This window comes from Leptonychotes weddellii, chromosome 3, assembly GCF_054177405.1.
Source record: "Leptonychotes weddellii isolate Sample4059 chromosome 3, ASM5417740v2, whole genome shotgun sequence".
NCBI classification, from domain to species: domain Eukaryota; kingdom Metazoa; phylum Chordata; class Mammalia; order Carnivora; family Phocidae; genus Leptonychotes; species Leptonychotes weddellii.
This window is the reverse complement of record NC_138371.1, coordinates 55,031,495-55,054,413: the sequence shown is the minus strand read 5'-3', so window position 1 is coordinate 55,054,413 and position 22,919 is coordinate 55,031,495. Positions and strand designations below refer to the sequence as shown.

Here is a 22,919-nt window from a genome sequence, read left to right as displayed (position 1 = left end):
AGCAATGTTTTCATCTTATTTCACTTAGCAAATATTTCATGTTGTAGAGATATCAGGACTTCATTCCTGTTCATGGCTGAATAATATTCCGTTGTGTATTTATAGCACATTTTGTTTATTTATCTGTTGGTGGACATTTGGGTCTTTTCTACTTTGGCTATTGTGAATAAAACTACTATGGACATCAGTATATGAGATCTGTTTGAGTCCCTGTTTTTAATTCTTTTAGTATATATCTAGGAATAGAATTACTGAGTATATGTTAATTCTATGTTTAACATTTTGAGGAACTGCCAAATTGTTTTACATAGTAGCTGTACCATTTTAGTCCCACCAGCAATGTATAGTGTTCCAATTTCACCATGTCATTGTCAATGCTTGATTATTTTTATAGCCATCTTAGTAGATGTAAAATGATACCTCACTGTGATTTTTGATTTGTATTGCCCTAATGAATAATGATGTTGAGCATCTTTTCATGTGCTTATTGGCCATTTGTATATCTTCTTTATAGAAGTGTCTATTCAGATCCTTTGCCTATTTTTTCATTGGGTTGTCTTTTCAGTTTTTTGTTTGGAGTTTTTTGGTTTTTTATATTTTCAATATTATTCATTTATTTATTAGAGAGAGAGAGTGAGAGAGCACAAGCAGGGGGAGTGGCAGAGGGAGAGGGAGAAGCAGGCTCCCTGCTGAGCAAGGAGCCCGATGTGAGGCTTGATCCCAGGACCCTAAGATCATGACCCAAGCCAAAGATAGACGCTTAACCAACTGAGCCAGCCAGGCGCCCCTTTTTTTGTTTGTTTGTTTGTTGTTGTTGTTTTTCTTAAACCTGATAATTTTACTGGGTTCTCTTACTTTTTGGGGAGTGGCTTCAGGTGATTTTTTTTTTCAGGCCTACAACCATATCATCTGATCATTTTCATAAATTCACTTTGTTTTTTGTTTTTGCAGATTTTATTTATTTATTTGACAGAGAGAGAGACAGCGAGAGAGGGAATACAAGCAGGGGGAGTGGGAGAGGAAGAAGCAGGCTCCCTGATGAGGGGCTTGATCCCAGGACCCTAGGATCACGACCTGAGCCGAAGGCAGATGCTTAATGACTGAGCCCAGGCACCCCAGTTCACTTTGTTTTTGATACATATGCCTCTTTCTTCTCTCTCTCTCTTTTTTTTTTTTTTTTTTAAAGTAGGCTCCATACCCATTGTGGAGCCCAGCATGGGTTTGGAGCTCACAACCCTGAGATCAAGACCTGAGCTGAGATCAGGAGTCAGACACTCAACCGACTCAGCCACCCAGGCACCCCTGTTCTCTTTTCATACTGCATTGGCTAACACTTTCAGAACAGTGTTAAAAAATAATTACAGTCATCCCTGTTCCTTAGTTTAATGAGAATGGTTCTGGTATTTCTCCACTAAACATGATCCTTGCTTATTACTTTGAAGAATGGTTTGTCTTGTTTGCAAAGAGTTTTTATTCAAACATGTGTATTAGAGTTTATCAAGTGCCATTTTTATTTCATGGAAATAATTTTGGATATATACAATGTTTATAATATTTAATATAATAGATTTTATTATACTTTTGTATATTGAGTCATCCTTGCATTTATAAAATTAATATCTTGAGATATTTTAATAAGTTCATGAAGACTTTTAAGATATTTTTACGTTACCACTAAAAGATGAGTTTGGTCTGTGTTTTTCTCCTTTGTGCTTACTTTTTAGGGGAGGTGAAGGTCAGCTTTTGTATTCTTTGTTGACTACTTTTCTTGGCCTTACTACTTTACCACTTCCACCCTCACCAGTTTTAAAAGCATTGGATTTACCTAATGGTAAAGGCTTGAAAGAATTCACCTTAATTATTATGAAGAGGTCCTCTTATGCCATTTAATGTTGTTATTGTTGTTATTGTTTTTTACCGTAATACAATTTAGATTGCATTTTCAAGTTTTGTGGTTCGCATGATACATTTTTGACCCTTCCATTTACTTTTAACCTGCCATTCCTTTGAGGTGTGTCTCTTGGAGTGTGCATACTTGGATTTGATTGTATAATTTTTTTTCACCTAGCAATTTTGTTTCCTTTAAATTTATTGTTTGTTGCTTTTGTTACCTCATTTTTCTGTTGTTTCCTTGTACTTTCTCATTCCTATCTCTAACTAATGTGTGTTTTATTTTCCCTGACCTGTCAGTCTCCAGCGTACTCTGTTTTAAATTCTCCTAAAAAGCCATATAACCTGTTCTTAAAGTATATTGTTAGTTCTGCTGAGATAGTCTTTATATTTTAAGTTCATTCACCATTTGCCAAATACTTATTTAGCCATACTCATGTGGCAGGCGTTTATCTGGGCAGTGGAGATAGAGCAGTATACGGATACAAATAGAGCAGTTCTTGTCTTCATGGAACTTACATTCTGATTATGAGAAACAAACATAAATACATGAAAGATAGTGATTTGTGTTATGGAGAAAATACAGGGTGATTAGGTCCTACTGCTAAGGTGACATTTGAGTAGATAAAAAAAGAAATGAATTTGTGAGCAGTGTAGATAGCTCAAGGAAGAGTGTTAACACGCAGAAGAATGGCAAGTGCAGAATGTGCTGGATGTGTTCAAGGAACATTAAGGAAGCCAGTGTGACTGAGAAGGATAGCTTGGGAGGATGACGTGTCTGGAAGCCAAATGATGAAAAGTGTTTGAAGGAGGAGGAGGTAGTTAACTATGTCAGGTGTTGCTGGTAGTTCTCATAACATAAGGGCTCTTGGGATTTAGTGATTGGATGTTGTTTTTTTAACGAGAGAAGTGATGGAGTCATAGGATCTACTTGTAAAAAGTAATTTAAGAGAGATTAAGAGGAGAGGAATTAAAAATGGAGCATAGACTGTTTTTGAAGTTTTGCTCAGAAGTGGAGTTGAGAAATGGGCAGCTAGAGGAAGACACAGGATAAAGTTAGATGACTTTATTTTTGCTTTTTATTTATTTATTTATTTATTTTTAAAAGATTTTATTTTTGTATTTGAGAGAGAATGAGATAGAGAGCATGAGAGGGGGGAGGGTCAGAGGGAGAAGCAGACTCCCTGCTGAGCAGGGAGCCTGATGCGGGACTCGATCCTGGGACTCAAGGATCATGACCTGAGCCGAAGGCAGTCGCTTAACCAACTGAGCCACCCAGGCGCCCCTCTATTTTTGCTTTTTAAAAAGTGATGTACAATTTACAGACAATGAAATGCACACTGAGCACATGATTCAGTGAGGTTTGAGGTCCCCTCCCCACAAATAGCTGCCTTGGGGGTGGTTGAATTTAAAACCCAATTTTTGGGAGATTGAGACATGCAACAGATCTGGTGGGCTGCATTCCTCTTTGTTTTGTTTTGTTTTTTAAACAATTGCAAACTTAACAGAAAAGTAGGAAATATAAAAATACAAAGACCTTTTTTCCCTGAACTATTTGAGCATAAATTGCTGACTTGATGAACCATCACCACATACTCTTTAATGTATATTTACTGTGAACAAGAACATTAGTATACATGGCCAGAATATAATCATCAAAATTAGAAGATTAATATCAATACATTATCACCATTTAATTCTCAGACTCTAAGTTTTCCCACTTGTCCCCAAATGCCCTTTATAGCAAAGGGATCCAGTTTAATTAGGATCAGGGCTTATATCTGGTTGCCTTGTTTCTTTTGTCCCCTTCAGACTGGAACAGTTGTCAGTCTTTTCTCGACTTTCATGACCTTGACACCTTTGAAGATGGCAGACCAGTTATTTTGTAGAATGTCCCTCAGTTTGAGCTTACCTGATGTTTGCTCATGGTTATTTCAGGTTCTGTATCTTTGGTAGGGATATCACAGAAGCATTGGGCAGATCTTATAGCACCTGTCAGTTTTTCATTAAACCTCCAATTCCTTCATTTATTTAGTTCCCATTTTATTGAGTGGATTATAATCTGTTCCTATAATTTATTTTGGTCCTTATATTGTCCCTGATTTGGCCAGTGGGAGCCCAGTTCATGCTGGCTTCTGTATTTTTACATGTCCTCCTCCTCATTTGATTACTTCATTCTTTGATTACTTTCTGGAGCAAAATATTCCAGGCTCATCTGTTATCTCTGCCACAGCTCTGGAATCAGCCATTTCTCCAAGGAGCCTTGTTGGTTTTTGTTTTTGTTTTTGTTTATTTTTTAAGAGAAAAATATCATTTTGAAGCTAAGATGTGCTGGGTGAGCAGGTGAGCTTGTTGCCGTTAGTGTTCTAACAATAATGAGAGTGGGCCTTCTCAGCGGACAGAACTTTGTGCCTTCCCTTTTTTCCCCCTCTGAAGATTTATTTATTTATTAGAGAGAGAGAGGGAATGCACACACGAGTGGGAGGGGAGAGGAAGAGGAGAGAGAATCTTAAGCAGACTGAGCTGAGCTGAGCACAGAGCCTGACACGCGGCTTGATCTCAGGACCCCAAGATCATGATCTGAGCTGAAACCAAGAGTTGGACTCTTAACTGACTGCACCACCCAGGCGCCCCTGCTCCTTCCCATTCATTCCCGGGTCCCTTGTAAGGTGTTACTGTTCTGATTTCTTTCACCAAAATTAGTTTTGCCTGTTTTAGAACCTTATTTCAATGTAGTTATGAATGTATACTCTGTGACTGGCCTAGTTCAGTCAGCATGTTTTTGAGGTACATCCTTCGTTGCCTGTATCAGGGGTTCATTCCTATTTATTGCTGAATACTGTTCCATTGTTGGATATATCACTATTCATCAGTTAATAGACATTTTGGTTTTTCTGGTTTTTGGCTGTTATAAATAACTCTGCCAAGAATGTTCCTGTACAAGTCTTTTTGTGGACATATGATTTTTTTTTGGATAAATTCCTAGAAGTGGATTTGCTGTGTCATAGGGTAGTTTTACATTTAGCTTTATGAGGTACTTACCAGACTGATTTCCCGAGTACGTTTATATTCATACCAACAATGTGTTATAATTCTGGTTGCTCCACATCCTCATGAATGTTTGGTGGTGTCAGTTTTAAAAATTCATAGAGTGAAGGGCTCAGTGTTATTAAGACAACAGTTTTCCCCACATTCATTTACAGATTTAATGTAATCTTTTTTTCTATGTCTTAGTTTGATTAGTTGGCCTTATTACTTGGATTTTGCTGGCCTTATTAAATGAGTTGGGAACTGTTCTCTATTTTCTAAAAAGAGTTTGCATAAGATTGATATTATTTTTTTTTAATTTTTTTTATTTTTAAAGATTTTATTTATTTATTTGAGAGAGCGAGAATGAGAGAGAGTACATGAGAGGGGGGAGGGTCAGAGGGAGAAGCAGGCTCCTCGCTGAGCAGGGAGCCCGATGCGGGACTCGATCCTGGGACTCCAGGGTCACGACCTGAGCCGAAGGCAGTCACTTAACCAACTGAGCCACCCAGGCGCCCTGATATTATTTTTTTTAAATGTTTGTTAAAATTTACCAGTGAAGCTTTGTGTGCCTTGAGTTTTCTTTGTTAGAAAGTTTTTAACTACAAATCTAATTAATAGATTTAGTACTATTCTGATTTGGTGTTTCTTCTTGTGTCAGTTTTGGTAATTTTTGTCTTTTAAGGAAATTGTCTTTTAAGGAAATTTTATCTAACTTTTTTGTCTGACTGAGGTTCATAATATTCCCCTATTACCCTGTTAAGGACTGTAGAATATCCAATCCTTTCTCCGGGATACTGTTAATATGTATTTTCTCTCTTTTTTCTTGATGAGTCTGCCTATCAGTTTATCGATCTTGTTGGTCTTTTCAATAATGGTTATTTTCTGTTGCTTATTGTTTACTTCCTACTCTTAATCTTTATAATTTCCTTTATTATTCTTTATTATTCTTACTTTAATTTCCTCTTAAGAAATCTCCCTTCTTAAGGTAAATGCTTAAATAATTGGTTTTAAACGTTCCTTTTATAATATTAGCATTAAAATTATAAATTTATTTCTGAATACTAATTAATTGCATACCACCAATTCTGTTATGTTGTGTTTTTATTATTGTTCAGTTGAAAGTATTCTTACTCTTCTTTGATCTGTGGGCTTATACAGAAAAGTGTTGCTTGATTTCCAAAAATTTGGGACATTTCTAGCTATCTTATACTGATTTCTATTTTAATTCTATCAAGGTCAGATTATTTCAGTCTTTTTAAATTTGAGACTTGTTTTATAGGTTAGCACATACCTATTTTGGTGAATGTCCCAGGTCTGCTGGAAAATAACTTATATTCTGCAGTTTTGTATAGGGTTGTATAAATGTCAGTTGGCTTAATAGTGTTATTCAAGTCTTGTATATTTTTGCTGATTTTTATTGACTTATTCTTTCAGAAAGTTGAGAGAGGTCTGTTGAAATCTCCACCTATAATTTTGGATGTGTCTGTTTCTTCAGTTGTCAGCTTTTGCTTCATGTATTTTTTTCTTCTTTTTTTAAAAATTGAGGTATAGGGCGCCTGGGTGGCTCAGTTGGTTAAGCAACTGCCTTCGGCTCAGGTCATGATCCTGGAGTCCCGGGATCGAGTCCCGCATCGGGCTCCCTGCTCGGCGGGGAGTCTGCTTCTCCCTCTGACCCTCCCCCCTCTCATGCTCTCTCTCTCTCATTCTCTCTCTCAAATAAATAAATAAAAAAAAATCTTTAAAAAAAAATAAAAAAATAAAAATTGAGGTATAGTTATGCTTCCTATATTTTGAAGGTCTGGTATTAGGTGCATACAGATGTAGACTTGAGTCTTCTTAATGAATTGACCTGTTAAGCGTTATAAAATGTTCCTTCTTTATCTCTGGTAATAAAAGGATCTTTTTATCTCTGTCCCCACTTTAACTCATCTTTCCTTATATTGAAGACTGCTTTTTCAGATAGGAATATTGCAACAAGAGTTACTTAAGCATGGGAGAAATAACAGCATGTCTATATGCTGATGCCTATGATCTGTCAGAGAAGGAAAAAATGATACAGGAAAAGAATGGGGAATATTTGTGGAGTGATATCCTTGAAAATATGAGAAAATACTCTTGAGAGTATCAGTGGAGGGATTAGCCTTAGATGGGAGCATGGAGAATTTCTCTGTCAGTTTAATGAAGGGAAGATCTATGGGAGTGAAGCTGTAAAGGTGGCAGTCTGTACAGGTTCTCTTATGAATGCTTGCTTCCTAAGTGATACAAGAAGCAAGGTTATCAGGTGAGAATGTGATTCTAGAAGATGTTGGAGATTGGAGAAAATAGTCATTTTGTCAAGCAGGAGGAGTGAGTGGACTTCAGAACCATGGTATGATTGTCAGGTAGCACTAAGGGTCCACTTCAAGTTTAGTACTCACGAATGTAAAATTGAGGTCAGCCACATGCAGATGCAAGGATATAGCAAAAAGTGGGCATATAGTCAGATTTAACTAGAATCAACTTTTAGGCTGGCATGACAAAGATTGGAGCAGAGGAGTTGAGGATGTTTATGAAGGAGTGATAATATTGATTGGCCATGGAATTCTACACTGGAAAGGGAGGGAGGAAAGTAAGGATACAGAGGCGGTGAGGGATAGCAAAAATTGTGTCCTAATCAATACATTGTAAGTCCTGGTGGGGGTTGAAGAATTGTTAGAATTACGATATCACAGGAAGTAAGCTAGGAAGAGGTAGTGGTAAGATTGTACAATGTTTGACATGGAAATTAAAAGGGTATAGTTATTGATAATGATAAGTAAGAGCTAGGGTATGTCATGGGAATGTTACAGTAAAAAGATTCTTGGAGAAGGAATCAAGAAACTGAAAGGCTGGGTCAGAGATTAATTTTCATGAGTTTTTAAAGTCACCAAGATTTAAGTCAGTTATAATGTTGGAAAGAGTGACAGTAAGCCAGAAACTAAATACTTCAAAGAATGAGGGAAAGATTGGGCATTAGCATCAAAGCTGATTGTTCTTAAGGTGTGAGGAGAAGGACATTGGCCTAAAACCAGCAGTGAAGAGTTAGAACAGCTTGTCCCAGCAGTATAAGGAGAAAGCAGCCACTGCTTGAGAGGGCTGTAAGAGAAGCAGTGTCTTGGGGGAGTGCCAGGTTTGTCTGTGACTGTCAGGGTGAAAAGGTATGGGAGAAGATTCAAGGAAGAGGTTGGGCATATGGAGAATTTTGGTGATAATTGACCTGTGAGTTTCATAGTAGTCACAGGGAGTTGGAGTGGGGTGGGAATTGGCATTAGATTAGTAGTTTTATGCTACTGTATGGGGATGAGAATCCAGGTAAAAAGGGATAACCTAGGAACTTGACTAAAGTTTGCTGGAATAAAGACTATGATGGGATTAATTATGATGGTTTCTAAGGTATATTGTAATGTTAAGACCTCTAATGTTGCAGGCTGGTGGAGCTGATGGGAATGTTCCCAGGAGCATTACTGGGCCCTGCCTTCACCCCCACATTTTAAAATAATGTAACTAAACTTACTTTGCTTCTTATGAATATGTCCTTAAACTTACTTTAACATGGTCAGGAAAGTATGTATTGGCCAAAACACTAAGATTTCAGTTGTTTAAAGGACACAGGAGTAAGGGGCGCCTGGGTGGCGCAGTTGGTTGAGCGTCCGACTCTTGGTTTTGGCTCAGGTCGTGATCTCATGGTTGTGGGATTGAGCCCCGCTCTGTGCTCAGAGCAGAGTCAGCTTGAGCTTCTCTCTCCCTGTCCCTCTGCCCCTCCCACTCATTCTATCTCTCAAATAGATAAATCTTTAAAAGAAAAAAGAAAACACAGGAGTATGAATAAACTTAGATATAGTCCAGAGTACAATTAGGTATTATGGGGAATACGTGGCAGCATCTCTGAAGCTGCTTGAGAACTGGAACCCATTTATATCTGCATTATGAGCGCCTGTCAATGGATCGTACATATGTTAAATGCTTAAGCATTATTAAACTTCAAAACGGATTAAATTAACATGCCTTGGTGATTTCTTAATTATGTTTTGGGCTAATAAGACATGTAGAATGTGGGGCGCCTGGGTGGCTCAGTCGTTAAGCGTCTGCCTTTGGCTCAGGTCATGATCCCAGGGTCCTGGGATCGAGCCCCGCGTCGGGCTCCCTGCTCCGCGGGAAGCCTGCTTCTCCCTCTCCCACTCCCCCTGCTTGTGTTCCCTTTCTCGCTGTGTCTCTCCTGTCAAATAAATGAATAAAATCTTAAAAAAAAAAAAAAAAAGACGTGTAGAATGTATCTTTTTTTTTCAAGTCTTTATTTAAATTCCAGTTAGTTAACATAGTGTAGAATGCATCTTCTTTTACACATTTTGTCCCTCCTGAAATTACCAAAGTGATCCTGAGAACTAGGAAATATAGGAACTATATATAGGAGTGGAAACAATAGGATTTATGTTCAAATAGAAGATTCATTGTAAGTCTTAATGATCTGTGTTGGCAATAAGGTGCCATTTAGTATTCTGGGCCCTGATCTTCCATTTTTCTCCAAAAATGTGAGAGTTTTTCCTGAAAAGAAAAATTTTAGTGCTTATTTTAAATTATTATAGTTTTTTATATTGTATATTTCTCTGTTGGAATAATACATATTTTGCAGAAATTTTGGGAAGTGTATAAGAATATAAGAAATAAAAATTATCCATAATTTTATCACTCAGAATAACTATAGTATTTCTGTATTATAATTTGGGATAATTCCTTCTAGTTTTTTAAACTATATATTCATTTATGTTATTTCTCTTTTATAAAATTGAGGTTACATTGTCATGTTCTGTTCACCTAAATGCATCATAAACATTTTTCTGTCACCAAATATTTCTCAATAGCATTATGTTTAATATTTATGTTAAAACTTTTTCATTTATGTAATTTATTTAATCATTTTGGGGTTGCTTGCTTGCTCTCTTGCTTTACTGACATAACTGCATTGTAAAGACTTAAAAATATTTAATGTTTGTGATATCCAGGGGAGTTCACACTTTATACATGTTCTCATGTACATGTATATATGTCCGACTAATTCAGCCTTAAGTCCACTACTTATTTTGTGGCCTTGAGCAAATTAGTCTTTTTTGCATTTTTCATCTAGAAAACGGAGGTAATAATACCTACCTTCTATAGTTCTTGTGGGGATTAACTACAATGTTTATAAAATCCTTAGCAAATTGCCTGGTACACAGTAAATGTTCAAGTGACAACTAATGATATGGTTAATAACACTGTGTATGACTGCTTCTTATGAATATGTCCTGTGTTGGCATACAACACTGTTCACACAAAAACTTGTTCAGGAACATTCATAGCAGCATTATTCATAATAACCCCAAAATGGAAACATCCTAAATGTCCATTAACCAAGGACTGGATAAGCAAATTATGGTATATTCATATAGTAGAATATTATTCAACCACAAAAAGGAATGAACTAATGGTACATGCTATCACGCGGATGAACCTCTAGAACATATTAAGTGAGAGAAGCCAGACATGGGGTACCTGGGTGACTCAGTTGGTTAAGTGTCTGACTCTTGATCTCAGGGTCGTGAGTTCAAGTCCTGTGTTGGGCTTCATGCTGGGTGTGGAGCCTACTTAAAAAAAAAAAGAAAAGAAAAAAGAAGCCAGACATAACAGGCACATATTGTATGATTCCATTTATGTGAAATGTCCAGAACAGACAAATACAGAGATGTGGTTTCATTTCTTTTATGGTAATTACTACACTTATGTAAGTATTGAGGTTTTTTGTTTTTGTTTTTTTTAAGTAAGCTCTACACCTAATGATGTGGGGCTTGAACTCATGACCCCAAGATTAGGAGTCATATGTTCTCCCCACTGAGCCAGCCAGGCGCCCCCGAGGGTTTTTTGTTTTTTTACATAAGAGTAGAAAATTCATCTTTATTTCTTATCTGTTACAAATACTAACTTCCTAGCACTAATTGTTGGTTCCTTTTGTCTAGGCCTAGGACTTTTTATCTTAAAGACCCTTTTTGAGGAGATAACTTTTAGGCTGATCTCTATAAAGTATAACCCCGGATGTCTACTCAGTGTGTAATCCCAGCAATTTGGGGGCAGCTTTTTAGGGATCTGCTCAGTGTGGCTAAACGTAGTACAGCGAACAGTTTTCATGTAATACAATGACTAATATAAAAACTTCATTTATTCGATACTAAAAGAATCCTTTGTAAAGTACATAGCATTGGTTTTTAAGAATTTCTCTTAGATTGTTTCACCCAAATCTAATCACATCTAAACAATAAATATTTAACTATATATAAGCTATTTGATTCTTACTTCAACTAAAAGACTCATCACTTTGCTTTCTCTTTCTTTTAGTTCCTATTACCTGTGGACTAAATTTCATGCTGAAATAGTAAAACCTTAATAGTTTAGATGACAGATATATTGGAAGAAGGCCAATCCAAATTATAGAAATAGTTATCATAACTACATTTTTGACAGTTGTTACATTTTTCTCTTGTGTCTCTCATCACTACCAAAGTGCTATATATTATATTAGAAGCAGTAGTTTGAAATTAATTTTTTTTTAAAGATTTTATTTATTTGACAGAGACACAGTGAGAGAGAGAACACAAGCAGGGGGAGTGGGAGAGGGAGAAGCAGGCTTCCCTCTGAACGGGGAGCCCGATGTAGGGCTCGATCCCAGGACCCTGGGATCATGACCTGAGCCGAAGGCAGACGCTTAACAACTGAGCCAGGTGCCCCTGAAATTTATTTTTAATAATTTCTAGAGACTTCCAAATATTTTTAAATATTAGAGATGCAGTAGGGGGAAATTTTGGAGGTTAATGAGTCTAGACATATTGGATTGTTTTATTTTTTTATTGTGTAATATTACAGACATACAAAAAACATAGAGCAAGCTAATGAATATCATGATCTCATCACTTAGCTTTTTCATGTCTTAACATTTTGCTGTATTTGCCCAGGGCTTTTTTCAATTTCAGTTTTCATTATGAAAATTTGTTAACACAGAGAAGAGTTGAGAGAATAGAACAATACTTAACCTATATATCCAATACCTAAATTCAACAATTAATGTTTTGTCATATTTGCTTTAATATGTACTTCTGCTAAATTATTTGAAAGTAGATTTTTTAAAAAGATTTATTTATTAGCGAGAGAACGCATGTCCATGCTCAAATGGGGAGGAGGGAGAGAGGGAGAGGAAGTCCCAAGCAGACTCTGCACCAGACTCGGAGCCCGACTCAGGGCTCGATCTCATGACCCCGAGATCACAACCCAAACTGAAACCAAGAGTTGGATGTTTAATTGATGGTGCCATGCAGGCACCCCAAAAGTAGATTTCTGAACATCATGACAGTCCTAATATATTAATATTCATATATATAATCATAATTCTGTTATCATACCTATGAAAATTAATGGTAATTCTTTAATATCGTATAATTTTCTGCTTTCCCTGGTTGTCCTTGAAAGAGTTCAGTAGCTTTTTAATAAAAATTATTTAACCCAGAATTCAGTCAAGGATCCTGCATCATGTTTGGCTGTAATGTTTCTTTAATCTCTTTCAATTCAGAACAGTCCTTCCATACTTAATTTCAGGAAACAAACTGAGGGTTGCTGGAGTGGTGGGGGTTGGGAGGGATGGGGTGGCTGGGTGATGGACATTGGGGAGGGTATGTGCTATGGTGAGCGCTGTGAATTGTGTAAGACTGTTGAATCACAGACCTGTACCTCTGAAACAAATAATACATTATATGTTAAAAAAAAAAAAAAGATAGTAGGAAGGGAAAAATGAAGGGAGGGGAATCGGAGGGGAAAACGATCCATGAGAGACTATGGACTCTGAGAAACAAAGTGAGGGTTTTAGAGGGGAGGGGGGTAGGAGGATGGGTTAGCCCGCTGATGGGTATTAAGGAGGGCATGTACTGCATGGAGCACTGGGTGTTATACACAAACAATGAATCATGGAACACTGCATCAGAAACTAATGATGTAATGTATGGTGACTAACATAACATAATAAAATAAAATTGAAAAGAAAAAAAATAAAGAATTAAAAAAAAAAAGTCCTTCCCCGCAACATGGAAATTTTTCCTCCATACCATTGATTTATTTGGAAGAGTAAAGTTATTGAGTAGAACTAATAAACAAATCTACATTCTGAATTTGTCTGTTTTCTTTTGGTAGTAGTTAACTTGTTACCCTGTCCTCTATATTTCTTGTAAATTGAAGATTTAAAGCTGGATTAGAGCTAGGATAAAGATTTTTGTTAAGAAAATGTTTCATAAATGATGGCTGTATATGTTATATTGCATTGAATCAGGAGACATACAATGTTGGTCTATCCTATAATGAGTGATTCTAAGTTAGATTACTTGGAAAGGTGGTAACTGCTGGATCTCTACAGTGAAAAGATATCTTTTCTTCTGTAAATCATTAATCTGCTGGATGAAACTTTGGCACCCTGTGAATAACCTGTTCTAGGAGGACAGTGTTGGAAAATTTTCATCTACAACTTATTTTTTCATTCTTCAGTTTAAAGAGTTTGGTGGCGGGAGGGTAAGGTTTTTTTCTACATAAGATAAATTATATTGGGGAAATGTCCAATAGTATCAGAACTCAAAAAATGCAAATAAAATAATAGGGTACCCATTTCCATCTTAAATTGGTAGAAATTGAAGTTGAGGGTACAGAATGTTCTCAAGAATCTGGGAAGCAAAGGAGTTTAAGTAGCTGCTAGTAGGTATATAAACTGTTAAAATATTTTTAGAGGGCACTTAAGCAGTATTTATAAAAATAATTCAGTACTTTTACTCAGCATTTCTACTGCCAGGAATTTATCCTGTGTATACTGTATGTAAAAGTACAGCAAAGCATATATAAGGATGTCATTGCAGGGTTATTTTTAATAACAAAACAAAAACAAAAACCCAAACCTAGGAATAACATGAATATCATCTTGCACTGATAGAGAATGATGTAATGGTAAAGACCTCCTCAAAACTCAGATTACTCTTATTCTCAGAATGTTTCCTATAGCATTCTTTTTTAGTTTTTTTGATGCCGTAGCTTTTCTTATCTCAGAGTGTCTTTTTTGGTTTTGTTTTCTTTTACTCTTTGCATTGTATATAAACATAAAGAAAAATAAAAACTAAATCAGATGCCTTTGGCATACCTAGTTTTCTAATTCTTAGAATCATAGGGTTTTGACACTGAAGCACTCAAAGTGATACTCTAATTTTCATTGTTCATTTGTCTCATGAGAATCCACTGTAAATCATATAATGGAAAAGTGACATTTTAAGTAAGAAAGATGTTGGCTGTATCCTAGTTATAGTGAAATTCTTGAAATGGAAATACCTGTCACCTTTAATATCTTTAATTTAGTATCTTTAATATCTCTATATTTTTTATTCTTTTAAACAGTTCGTTTTCCTGAAGATCTTGAGAATGACATTAGAACTTTCTTTCCTGAATATACCCATCAACTCTTTGGGGATGAGTAAGTAACTTTGCCAAATTAGTGTGGCCAAAACAAAAAAAATTTTTTTTTTTTAAGATCTAGAAAACAGCTTTATTTTCTTTGCTGTTTTTTATGTAATTTATTTAAAAATATACATTAGAATGCATTTTTGACATTGAAACACCAGTTTACTGTATCATACCTATCATGTAGTGCTGTGGATACATTATTTAATTCTCACAACCGCCTTAGCGATGGTATTATCATTCATTACATTGTACATTGGTGGAACTGAATAGCTGCTTAAGGACATGGGAATGACCAAAGTTCAGATTCGGGCAATCTGTCTATGAAGCCTATCTTCATAATTACTACTTTTTCTTCCTGCTCCTTTGCTATACTGCTCTTAGTACAGAATAGACTCTCCTGAAGCTAGAAAGCTCAAGTTGTTCTTCTGTGACAAGTAAATAGGCAGTTAAGAGAAATTTATTTATTTTTCTTTTTTATTTTTAAAAACTTTATTTATTTGACAGAGAGAACACAAGCAGGGGGAGCTGCAGGCAGAGGCAGAGAGAGAAGCAGGCTCCCTGCGGCGCAGGGCCAGATGCAGGGCTCGATCCCAGGACCGTGGGATCATGACCTGAGCCTAAGGCAGACACTGAACTGACTGAGCCACCCAGGCGCCCCAAGAAGTTCATTTTTAAAAGCAACATTATAGATACGTCCTGGGATATTCAGCACAATCCCTTAATTTCCTGTAGCTTCATTACATTATTAGAATAGTCATTTACCATTTTTTTAAACTTTTGATTGTGAAAAAAACTTATTTGCAGAAAGTTATAAGAATAGTATGATGGGCACTTGATGTAAGCACTGGGTGTATATGCAGCTGATGAATCACTGAAACTCTACCTCTGAAACTAATAGTACACTATATGTTAATTGATTCAAAGGAAAAAAGAATAGTACTCTGTATATCCTTTATTTAGATTCACCACTTGTTAGCATTTAGTTCTATTTGCCTTAATCATTCTCTCCTATATAGATAAATATATTGGAAAGTTGTTGAACCACTTGAGAGTTGTTTGCAGATATATCTTGATCCCTTACCTCTAAATTCTTTAGTATGTATTTCCTAAAAACAAGGACAATAACCATATAATTACCAAAATTGAGGAAATTTAACACTGCTGTAGTACTGTTTTCTAAGATACAGTCCACATTTCAAATTTTGCCACTTTGTTTCCAGTAATTCTTTCATAACAATTTTCCTCATTCTGAATCCAATCTAGAGACCATATATTGCATTTATTTAATTTTTATTTTTTTTTTAAGATTTTATGTATTTATTTGACACAGAGAGAGAGAGTATAAGCAGTGGGAGCAGCAGGGAGAGGGAGCAGCAGTCTCCCTGCTGAGCAGAGAGCCCAATATGGGGCTCCATCCCAGGACCCTGAGATCATGACCTGAGTCCAAGGCAGATGCTTAACTGACTGAGCCACCCAGGCGCCCCACATATTACATTTAGTTGTCATATCTCTTTGGTCTCCTTTAATCTGAAACAGTTCTTCAGCCTTTCTTTGTTTTTTGTGACATGGACATTTTTGTAGGGTATAGGTTAGTTTTATAAACCTTCATTTTGCATTAGTTTGTTTCTTCATGATTAAATTCAGATAATGTACTTTTTTTTTTAAGATTTTTATTTATTTATTTGACAGAGACTGTGAGAGAGGGAACACAAGCATGGGGAGTGGGAGAGGGAGAAGCAGGCTTCCCGCTGAGCAGGGAGCCTGATGTGGGGCTTGATCCCAGGACCCTGGATCATGACCTGAGCTGAAAGCAGACACTTAACGACTGAGCCACCCAGGCACCCCGATAATATACATTTTTATAGTACCGCAGAGGTTGTGTGTGTCCGTCTCAGTCTGTCATAATCAGAAAGTCTATAACGTCAGTTTGTTGCATTGTTTGTTAACTTGGGTCACTTAGTTTAGAGGTGTCTGTCAGCTTTCTCCACTATAAGGTTTTTTCCTTTGTTATATAATCTGTGGGGAGTTACTCTTGAGACTGAAAAGATCCTGTTTCCCATCAGACTTTCATCTAGTAGTTTTAAATCCACTGATGATTCTTTGAATCTTTTACTGTGATTGTAAAATGGTGATTTTTCTAATTATGTCATACCTTCTACATTTATTAGTTGGCATTCTATAAGGAAGAGCGTCTCTTTTTCCCCTTATGTATTTCTTTGTTTATATCAGAATAGACTCAGAGAATCTTTTTTAATCCAAGGGGTCATAATCCGCTACTGTTATTAATTATGATGCTCAAATTGTCCCATTACAAACCAGTTTTTGAATCCTTTTGATATATCATCATTATTTGGGGGACACTTTACTTTTGAATACAATAAGGTGTTCATTCATCTTACACTTTTTCTACTAGTTCTGGAGTTAGCCATTTTCCCAAGGAACGCTGCTTTGTTGTAGTAGGAAAGGGTGTTTTGACATAGTTGACATTTAAAATATTGCCCTTCGTGGCGATTTTACCTACGTGTTATTTCAGCATTGTTCACATGTTTATTTAATGTGTTTTGAAGTTGACAAATGTCTCTCCATGGGACAAATTTCCTCAGAATTTTTCATTATTAATGTATCAGATCGGGCATTTTATGTGCTTTTAAATATTAATAATTTTATTACATATTGATTCCTGCCAAATTTGAACCTTTTGTATTTTAAATAGCTTTTATTTTATTATAAAGATAAGAACATTTTCTTTTGGGATTTCTATCATTAAGGAGCTATTTATTTTATTCCTTTCCTCTTCTTGCTATTTAAAATCTCTTCCTTAGGTGCATAGAATCTAGTCTTACAGGTAATGCTTCTCAATGGTATTTTGTATATTCATTCTGTTTTGCATGTCATTAAAAATGCTTGCGTACTCCTAAGGTAGACAGATGACAGTCACATAATCATGACCCTGTATCTTATGACTCAAGTATGACATTGGTCTTAATCCTACTTATCATTGGCACTCCTTTTTATGCACATAACTTTCAGAGTCCTGGAATGGACACTGCTTATGTTTTATTTTATGCCTAGACAGAAATCTGGAAATGACACTGCTCCTTTCAGGCACTCTTCTTCAGAATTCACTTTAAAAAAAAAAAAAAAAGCTTTATTGAGATGTGAGATGTAATTTGCCATATAATTCATCTATTTAAAGTATACAGTTCAATGATTTTTAGTATATTGTGTTGTGCAGTCATTACAGTCAATTTCAGAACATTTTGTCATTCCCACCAAAATTCCCATAACCAGTTAGCAGTCATTCTCTTTTTCCTCCCTTAATCTCCCCAGCCCCCAGCCCTAGCAATCACTAAACTACCTTCTGTCTCTATAGTTTTACCTATTCTGGATATTTTAGATTCACATTTTGGAAAACTCTTTTTAAGCCAGAGAAGAGAATATCAGGGTGTAGGTAGATTGCAGGAAGCAGGGCTGGAAAAATAACAGCAGCTCCAGGTCTGCTTTCTGAGTTCATAGGGTGATGTAATTAGATGCTTTCACCACTTTCAGCAGCTCTGGATGTTGATGGAAGTAAGTGGTGAACTGGAGGAAAGACTGGGCCAAAGCTACATCTTAGCTGCTTGCCTAGCGAGGTACCAGTTTAAATACCACTTGTGTCTGATTTGAAATGCCTTCTGTGGTACTAGTAGTAGAAGCAGCTGCAATGATATATTACATTTATTACATACTTATATAATGTGCTGGTCAACATTATAAGCAGTTTATAGGTATTAACTTGCTCATGTAACCCAAACAACGTCCCTGAGGTAGGTGCTATTATTCTTACTTTATTTTTTATTTTTTAAAGATTTTATTTTTATGTAATCTCTCCACTCAAGGTGGCGCTCGAACTCACAACCCTGAGATCAAGAGTCACATGCTCTACCAGCACAGCCAGCCAGGCGCGCCTCTCTTATTTTATAAATGAGGAAAGCTGAGGCACAGTTTCGTTACAAATATTTGTTTCTTTTTAAAATAGGTATGGTTTAAAATCTTGAAACTACCCATAAAGTTAAACTTGTTTATATGTAGGGCTAATACTTTGTAATGACTTTGCAAAGAATCTTTCTGGGGTCTCAGATTACTGATATTTTTTCCTTTTCAGTGAAACTGCTTTTGGTTACAAGGGTTTGAAGATCCTGTTATACTATATTGCTGGTAGCTTGTCAACAATGTTCCGTGTTGAATATGCATCTAAAGTTGATGAGAATTTTGACTGTGTAGAGGTAAGAACAATAATAAATTTATCTTTAACTCTGCTTTCCATTTGAGTATAGAACAGGTTTTAAAATTTAAAGACTTGAGGGAGGAGAGAAACTGTTATATAGTAGCTTTAAAACCATGTATTGTCTTTAGTTATGGAGGTGATTGCCTGCCTGTCACTGCAGGTAACCTTTGATCATGATCCTTGGCCTGATCTATTTCCTGAGTGGACCTTTCCTAAAAACCCTTTACTTTTATGATCACAGTTGTATTTTGTTTACCAACTTCTTTTTTTTATTATGGACATGAAAATTACTTCATTTCCCAGAAGTTAAATAAGATGGAGGGCAATAGCTAAATTTTCTACTTTTTCTTCACATAGAATTTGCCTATTTAAATTTCTCGCTGCATTTCTGATCCCACAGATTTTGCTAATATATTTCCTTAAAAACATGGACAATTAAGCTGATGACATAAAACTCTTTGAAACAAATAAACCAAAAGACAGTGAAGGCAAAGAGAGGCATTAAAGAGTATGCATCTGGGGCAGGCTGAATTATGGTCCCTCAAGAAGCAGAGGCAGAGTGATGTGACCACAAGCCAAGGAATGCTGATAGCCACCAGAATTAGAAGAAGCAAGGAACAGACTCCACTGGAGTCTCTGGAGGGAATGTGGCCCTGTTGACACTTTGATTTTAGCTCAGTGATAGTGATTTTAGACTTTGTCTCTAGGCTATGATAGAATAAGTCTCCATTGTTTCAAGCCTCCAAGTTTGTGGTAGTTTGTTATAGCAGCCATAGAAACTAATATGGATTTTCATATCAGGAAGTGGGGTGCTACTGTAACAAATAACTATAACTGTAGAAATGTCTTTGGAAATGGGTAATGGGTAGAAACTAGAAGAATTTTGAGGCACATGATAGAAAGAGCATAGACTACCTTGAGTAGATGGTTGGTAGAAATATGGACTTTAAAGGCACTGCTGGTGAGGGCTCAGAATAAAGTTAGGAGCATGGGAGAGAAAACTATCATCTTAGAGAATAATGTACCATCATAAACAGTATGTTGGTAGAAATAGGAATGTTGAAGGAGTCAGAGGGAAATGAACATATTATTAGAAAATGAAGGAAAGGAGGTATTTGTTATATAGCGCCAGAAAGCCTAGCTGAATTGTGTCCTACATTTATATAGAAAAGAGAACATGTAAGCAGTGAAGTTGGCTATTTAGCTGAGGAGATTTCCGAAGTATTGAAGTTGTGGCCTGGTTTCTTGTGGCTCATAGTAAATGTGAGAGGAATGGGTGAGATTGTGGGAAGAACTGTAAAGCAAAAAAGATCCAGGACTTGATGATTTGGGAGATTCTCAGTCTATCCAGGTTGCAGAAGATACTGAAGTTAGGAGATTCACTGTCAGGAAAGTGGTTTGGAGAGAAAGCCAAGAGCATGGCTAGATAACCTTTTGCTCTTTCTGAAGAGATTGCACACATGACTCATGGATCTCCTCAGTAATCTCAGCAAAAACCAGGAATAGAGATTGAATAGAGATCAAGTCCTTTGTAGGACCATCTTATCTAATGGTGTGAACCCTCATGTCAGACACAGGTGACCTAGAACGGTTTTGAGAATGTTATATCAGCAGAAACACTGCCAGTTTGGACTGACAGGTTGAGGAAAGGCTAATGAACTTCCAAAATTCTATAGGTAGGAAACAGGCTGATAGCACTGCTCAGCTGCAAACATGTGCTTCCCTTCAAGAAAAAGGAATAATGGCCCAGAAGGTAGAGCCACAGGCCACAGTATTCCCAGGTCTTGAAAACTAATGGAATTTGACCTTCTGGATTTTGAAATTGCTTGGTAGCAGTGACTCCTTTCTTTCTACCATTTTCTCCCCTTTGGAATGGGAAACTCCATCATAACTTATCTGGTGCCTGTCCCACCACTGTATTTTAGAAGTGGTAAGTTGTTTTCTAGTTATACAGGTGGAAAGGAATTTTGCTCCATGATTTATCATACTCAGAGTCTGCTAGAATAACTTTTAGATAATGACATTTTGGACTTGAGTTGTTGATGGAGTGGTTGAAACTTTTGGGGATGTTGGGATGGGGTGATCTATTTTGCGTGTCTGGGATGGACATGAATCTCTGAGGGACCTGAAGAAAATTATATGTTTTAGAGTTGTTCTGTTTCTGGACATTCCTGTTTAAAGGTATTGAAACTTTTTTTTAAGGTTTTATTTAAATTCCAGTTAGTTAACATACAGTGCAATATTAGTTTCCAGTGTATAATATAGTGATTTAGTAATGCCATACATTACCAAGTGTTCATCACAGCAAGTGTACTACTCCTTACCCCATCACCTATTTAACCCATCCCCCCACGTACCTCCCTTCAAGGCATTGAAACTCTTCATCAAGAATTACTTCAGAGTTAATTTTTTTTTTAAGATTTTATTATTTATTTGAGACAGCACAAGGAAGGGCAGAGGGAGAAGCAGACTCCCCGCTGAGCAGAGAGCCTGATGTGGGGCTCGATCCCAGGATCAAGATCATGACCTGAGCTGAAGGCAGAAGCTTAACTGGGACTGAACCACCCAGGCGCCCCCAGAGTTCATTTTTTTTTAATGAAATGCTATTTTTGTCACTGAATCACATTTATAAAATTAGAAATGGCATTCTTTTTTTTTTTTTTTAAAGATTTCACCTATTTATTTGACAGAGACACAGAGAGAAAGGGAACACAAGCAGGGTGAGTTGGAGAGGGAGAAGCAGGCTTCCCACCGAGCAGGGAGCCCCCTGCGGAGCTCGATCCCAGGACCCCGGGATCACGACCCGAGCCGAAGGCAGACGCCCAAAGACTGAGCCACCCAGGCGCCCCTGGAAATTGCATTCTTAGAGTAAAATCTCTTGTCATTTGAATTTGAAAATCCAGGAAGTTTTATCAGATCAGATCTGTCATATTGAGAACACTGTGCTTCACATAACTTGGCAGAGATATTATGTATTACTGCATACTGGATATCATAACTTCCTCCTGTACAAGTAGCAATTCCTAATGCATTAACAATTAAACCAACTTTTTCAAGTTTTTAAACTGACTTTAAACTTCTGACTGAAAATCTTTTGCCAGCCTCATGCCCCATCTTTTTTTGACTAAAACTTCTCATGACTTGGGACTGGTTGATTTGGTTTTTTTGTTGTTAATTTTTTAAAATTTTGTTTCATTGTAAAGGACTTGCCCAAATTCACACAATGCTAGATAAATTAGCATATAATATAGGCTTATTAAAGTGGAGTTTTTTTTCCTAATCATACGGTTCTTATTAGATTGTTAAATTCTCAAGCCCAGCTAGATACTCTTACTAAAAATACAGGTAGTAGTTTTCCTTGTGTTGTACAAAATTCACTGTTGTTTGAAGGTTTTGGTGTCTTTTTTTTTTTTTTAAGTTCCAGCTGATAGTGCTGAATTGATTTCTTCCAAAGGAACTATTGACTTAGTTATTGGTAAATCTTTCAAATACTATTTGCCATGAAAATAGCTATATATTTGCATTGACTTCTAATTGCTTCCTTCTTGAAAACCAGGTTTTTCCATTTAGAAGTACTGTGTTAGGAGTAAGGAATCAATCTTTTATGATGTCTTCTTGTAGGATTATTTGCTTCATGGTCGAAGATCATTTGTTTAAATTACATGTTCAAAGACTTTTTTCCCCCTTATTAAAATAAGAATGGGTAGTGGATGTGGGGGGGATGGGCATGCCTCTTCTATCCCAGTTTGCATTGAGAATGTTCATTCCACAGTGCCTCTGTGTTCTTGATGCCGGGGAGAGTGGCAAGAAAACAAAATCATTCCTCTCATGGAGTTTATATTCTAGCTAGGAGGAACAGTCAATAAACAAATAGTAAGTAGTGTTACAAAGAAACATTTTGCTGGTTCCTGAATGTAGAGGAGCCAGTGTAATTATTTGTCTGACTGAGGATATATTTTGAAGGTAGAGCCAGTAGGATTTACTTTTGAATTAAATATAGTAAGATAGAAAAGAGAAACAAGGAGTACCCTATTGCTTAACCTTAATAGTAGTACTATAAACTGAGATAGGGAAGATCGGAGAAGTAGGTCTAAATAGGAAAAAAAAATCAAGATTTTTGTTTTAGATGTGTTATGTTTGAGACTATTATATGTCATATTTGAGTTTTCACAGACTATAATATGTAGTATTATTTTTGTGTATG

The 22,919-nt window shown here is 36.4% G+C and overlaps 2 protein-coding genes and 1 long non-coding RNA gene across 4 annotated transcripts in view; 2 read left to right on the top strand and 1 right to left on the bottom strand.

Moving 5' to 3' along the window:
- Nucleotides 1-22,919, bottom strand: part of SLC25A12 (solute carrier family 25 member 12) — a 197,543-nt gene that overhangs the window by 128,388 nt on the left and 46,236 nt on the right. The window lies entirely within an intron of this gene.
- Nucleotides 1-22,919, top strand: part of HAT1 (histone acetyltransferase 1) — a 61,623-nt gene that overhangs the window by 6,146 nt on the left and 32,558 nt on the right. Inside the window, exons 3-4 of the mRNA XM_006731793.3 lie at nucleotides 14,383-14,458; nucleotides 18,593-18,713. Of these exons, the coding sequence (XP_006731856.1) occupies nucleotides 14,383-14,458; nucleotides 18,593-18,713 (197 nt within the window). The remainder of the gene's footprint in view (nucleotides 1-14,382; nucleotides 14,459-18,592; nucleotides 18,714-22,919) is intronic.
- LOC145720526 (uncharacterized) lies at nucleotides 3,037-9,449 on the top strand. The gene is made up of 2 exons (XR_014143557.1): nucleotides 3,037-6,465; nucleotides 6,689-9,449. It is a non-coding gene; the product is annotated as an uncharacterized LOC145720526 (long non-coding RNA).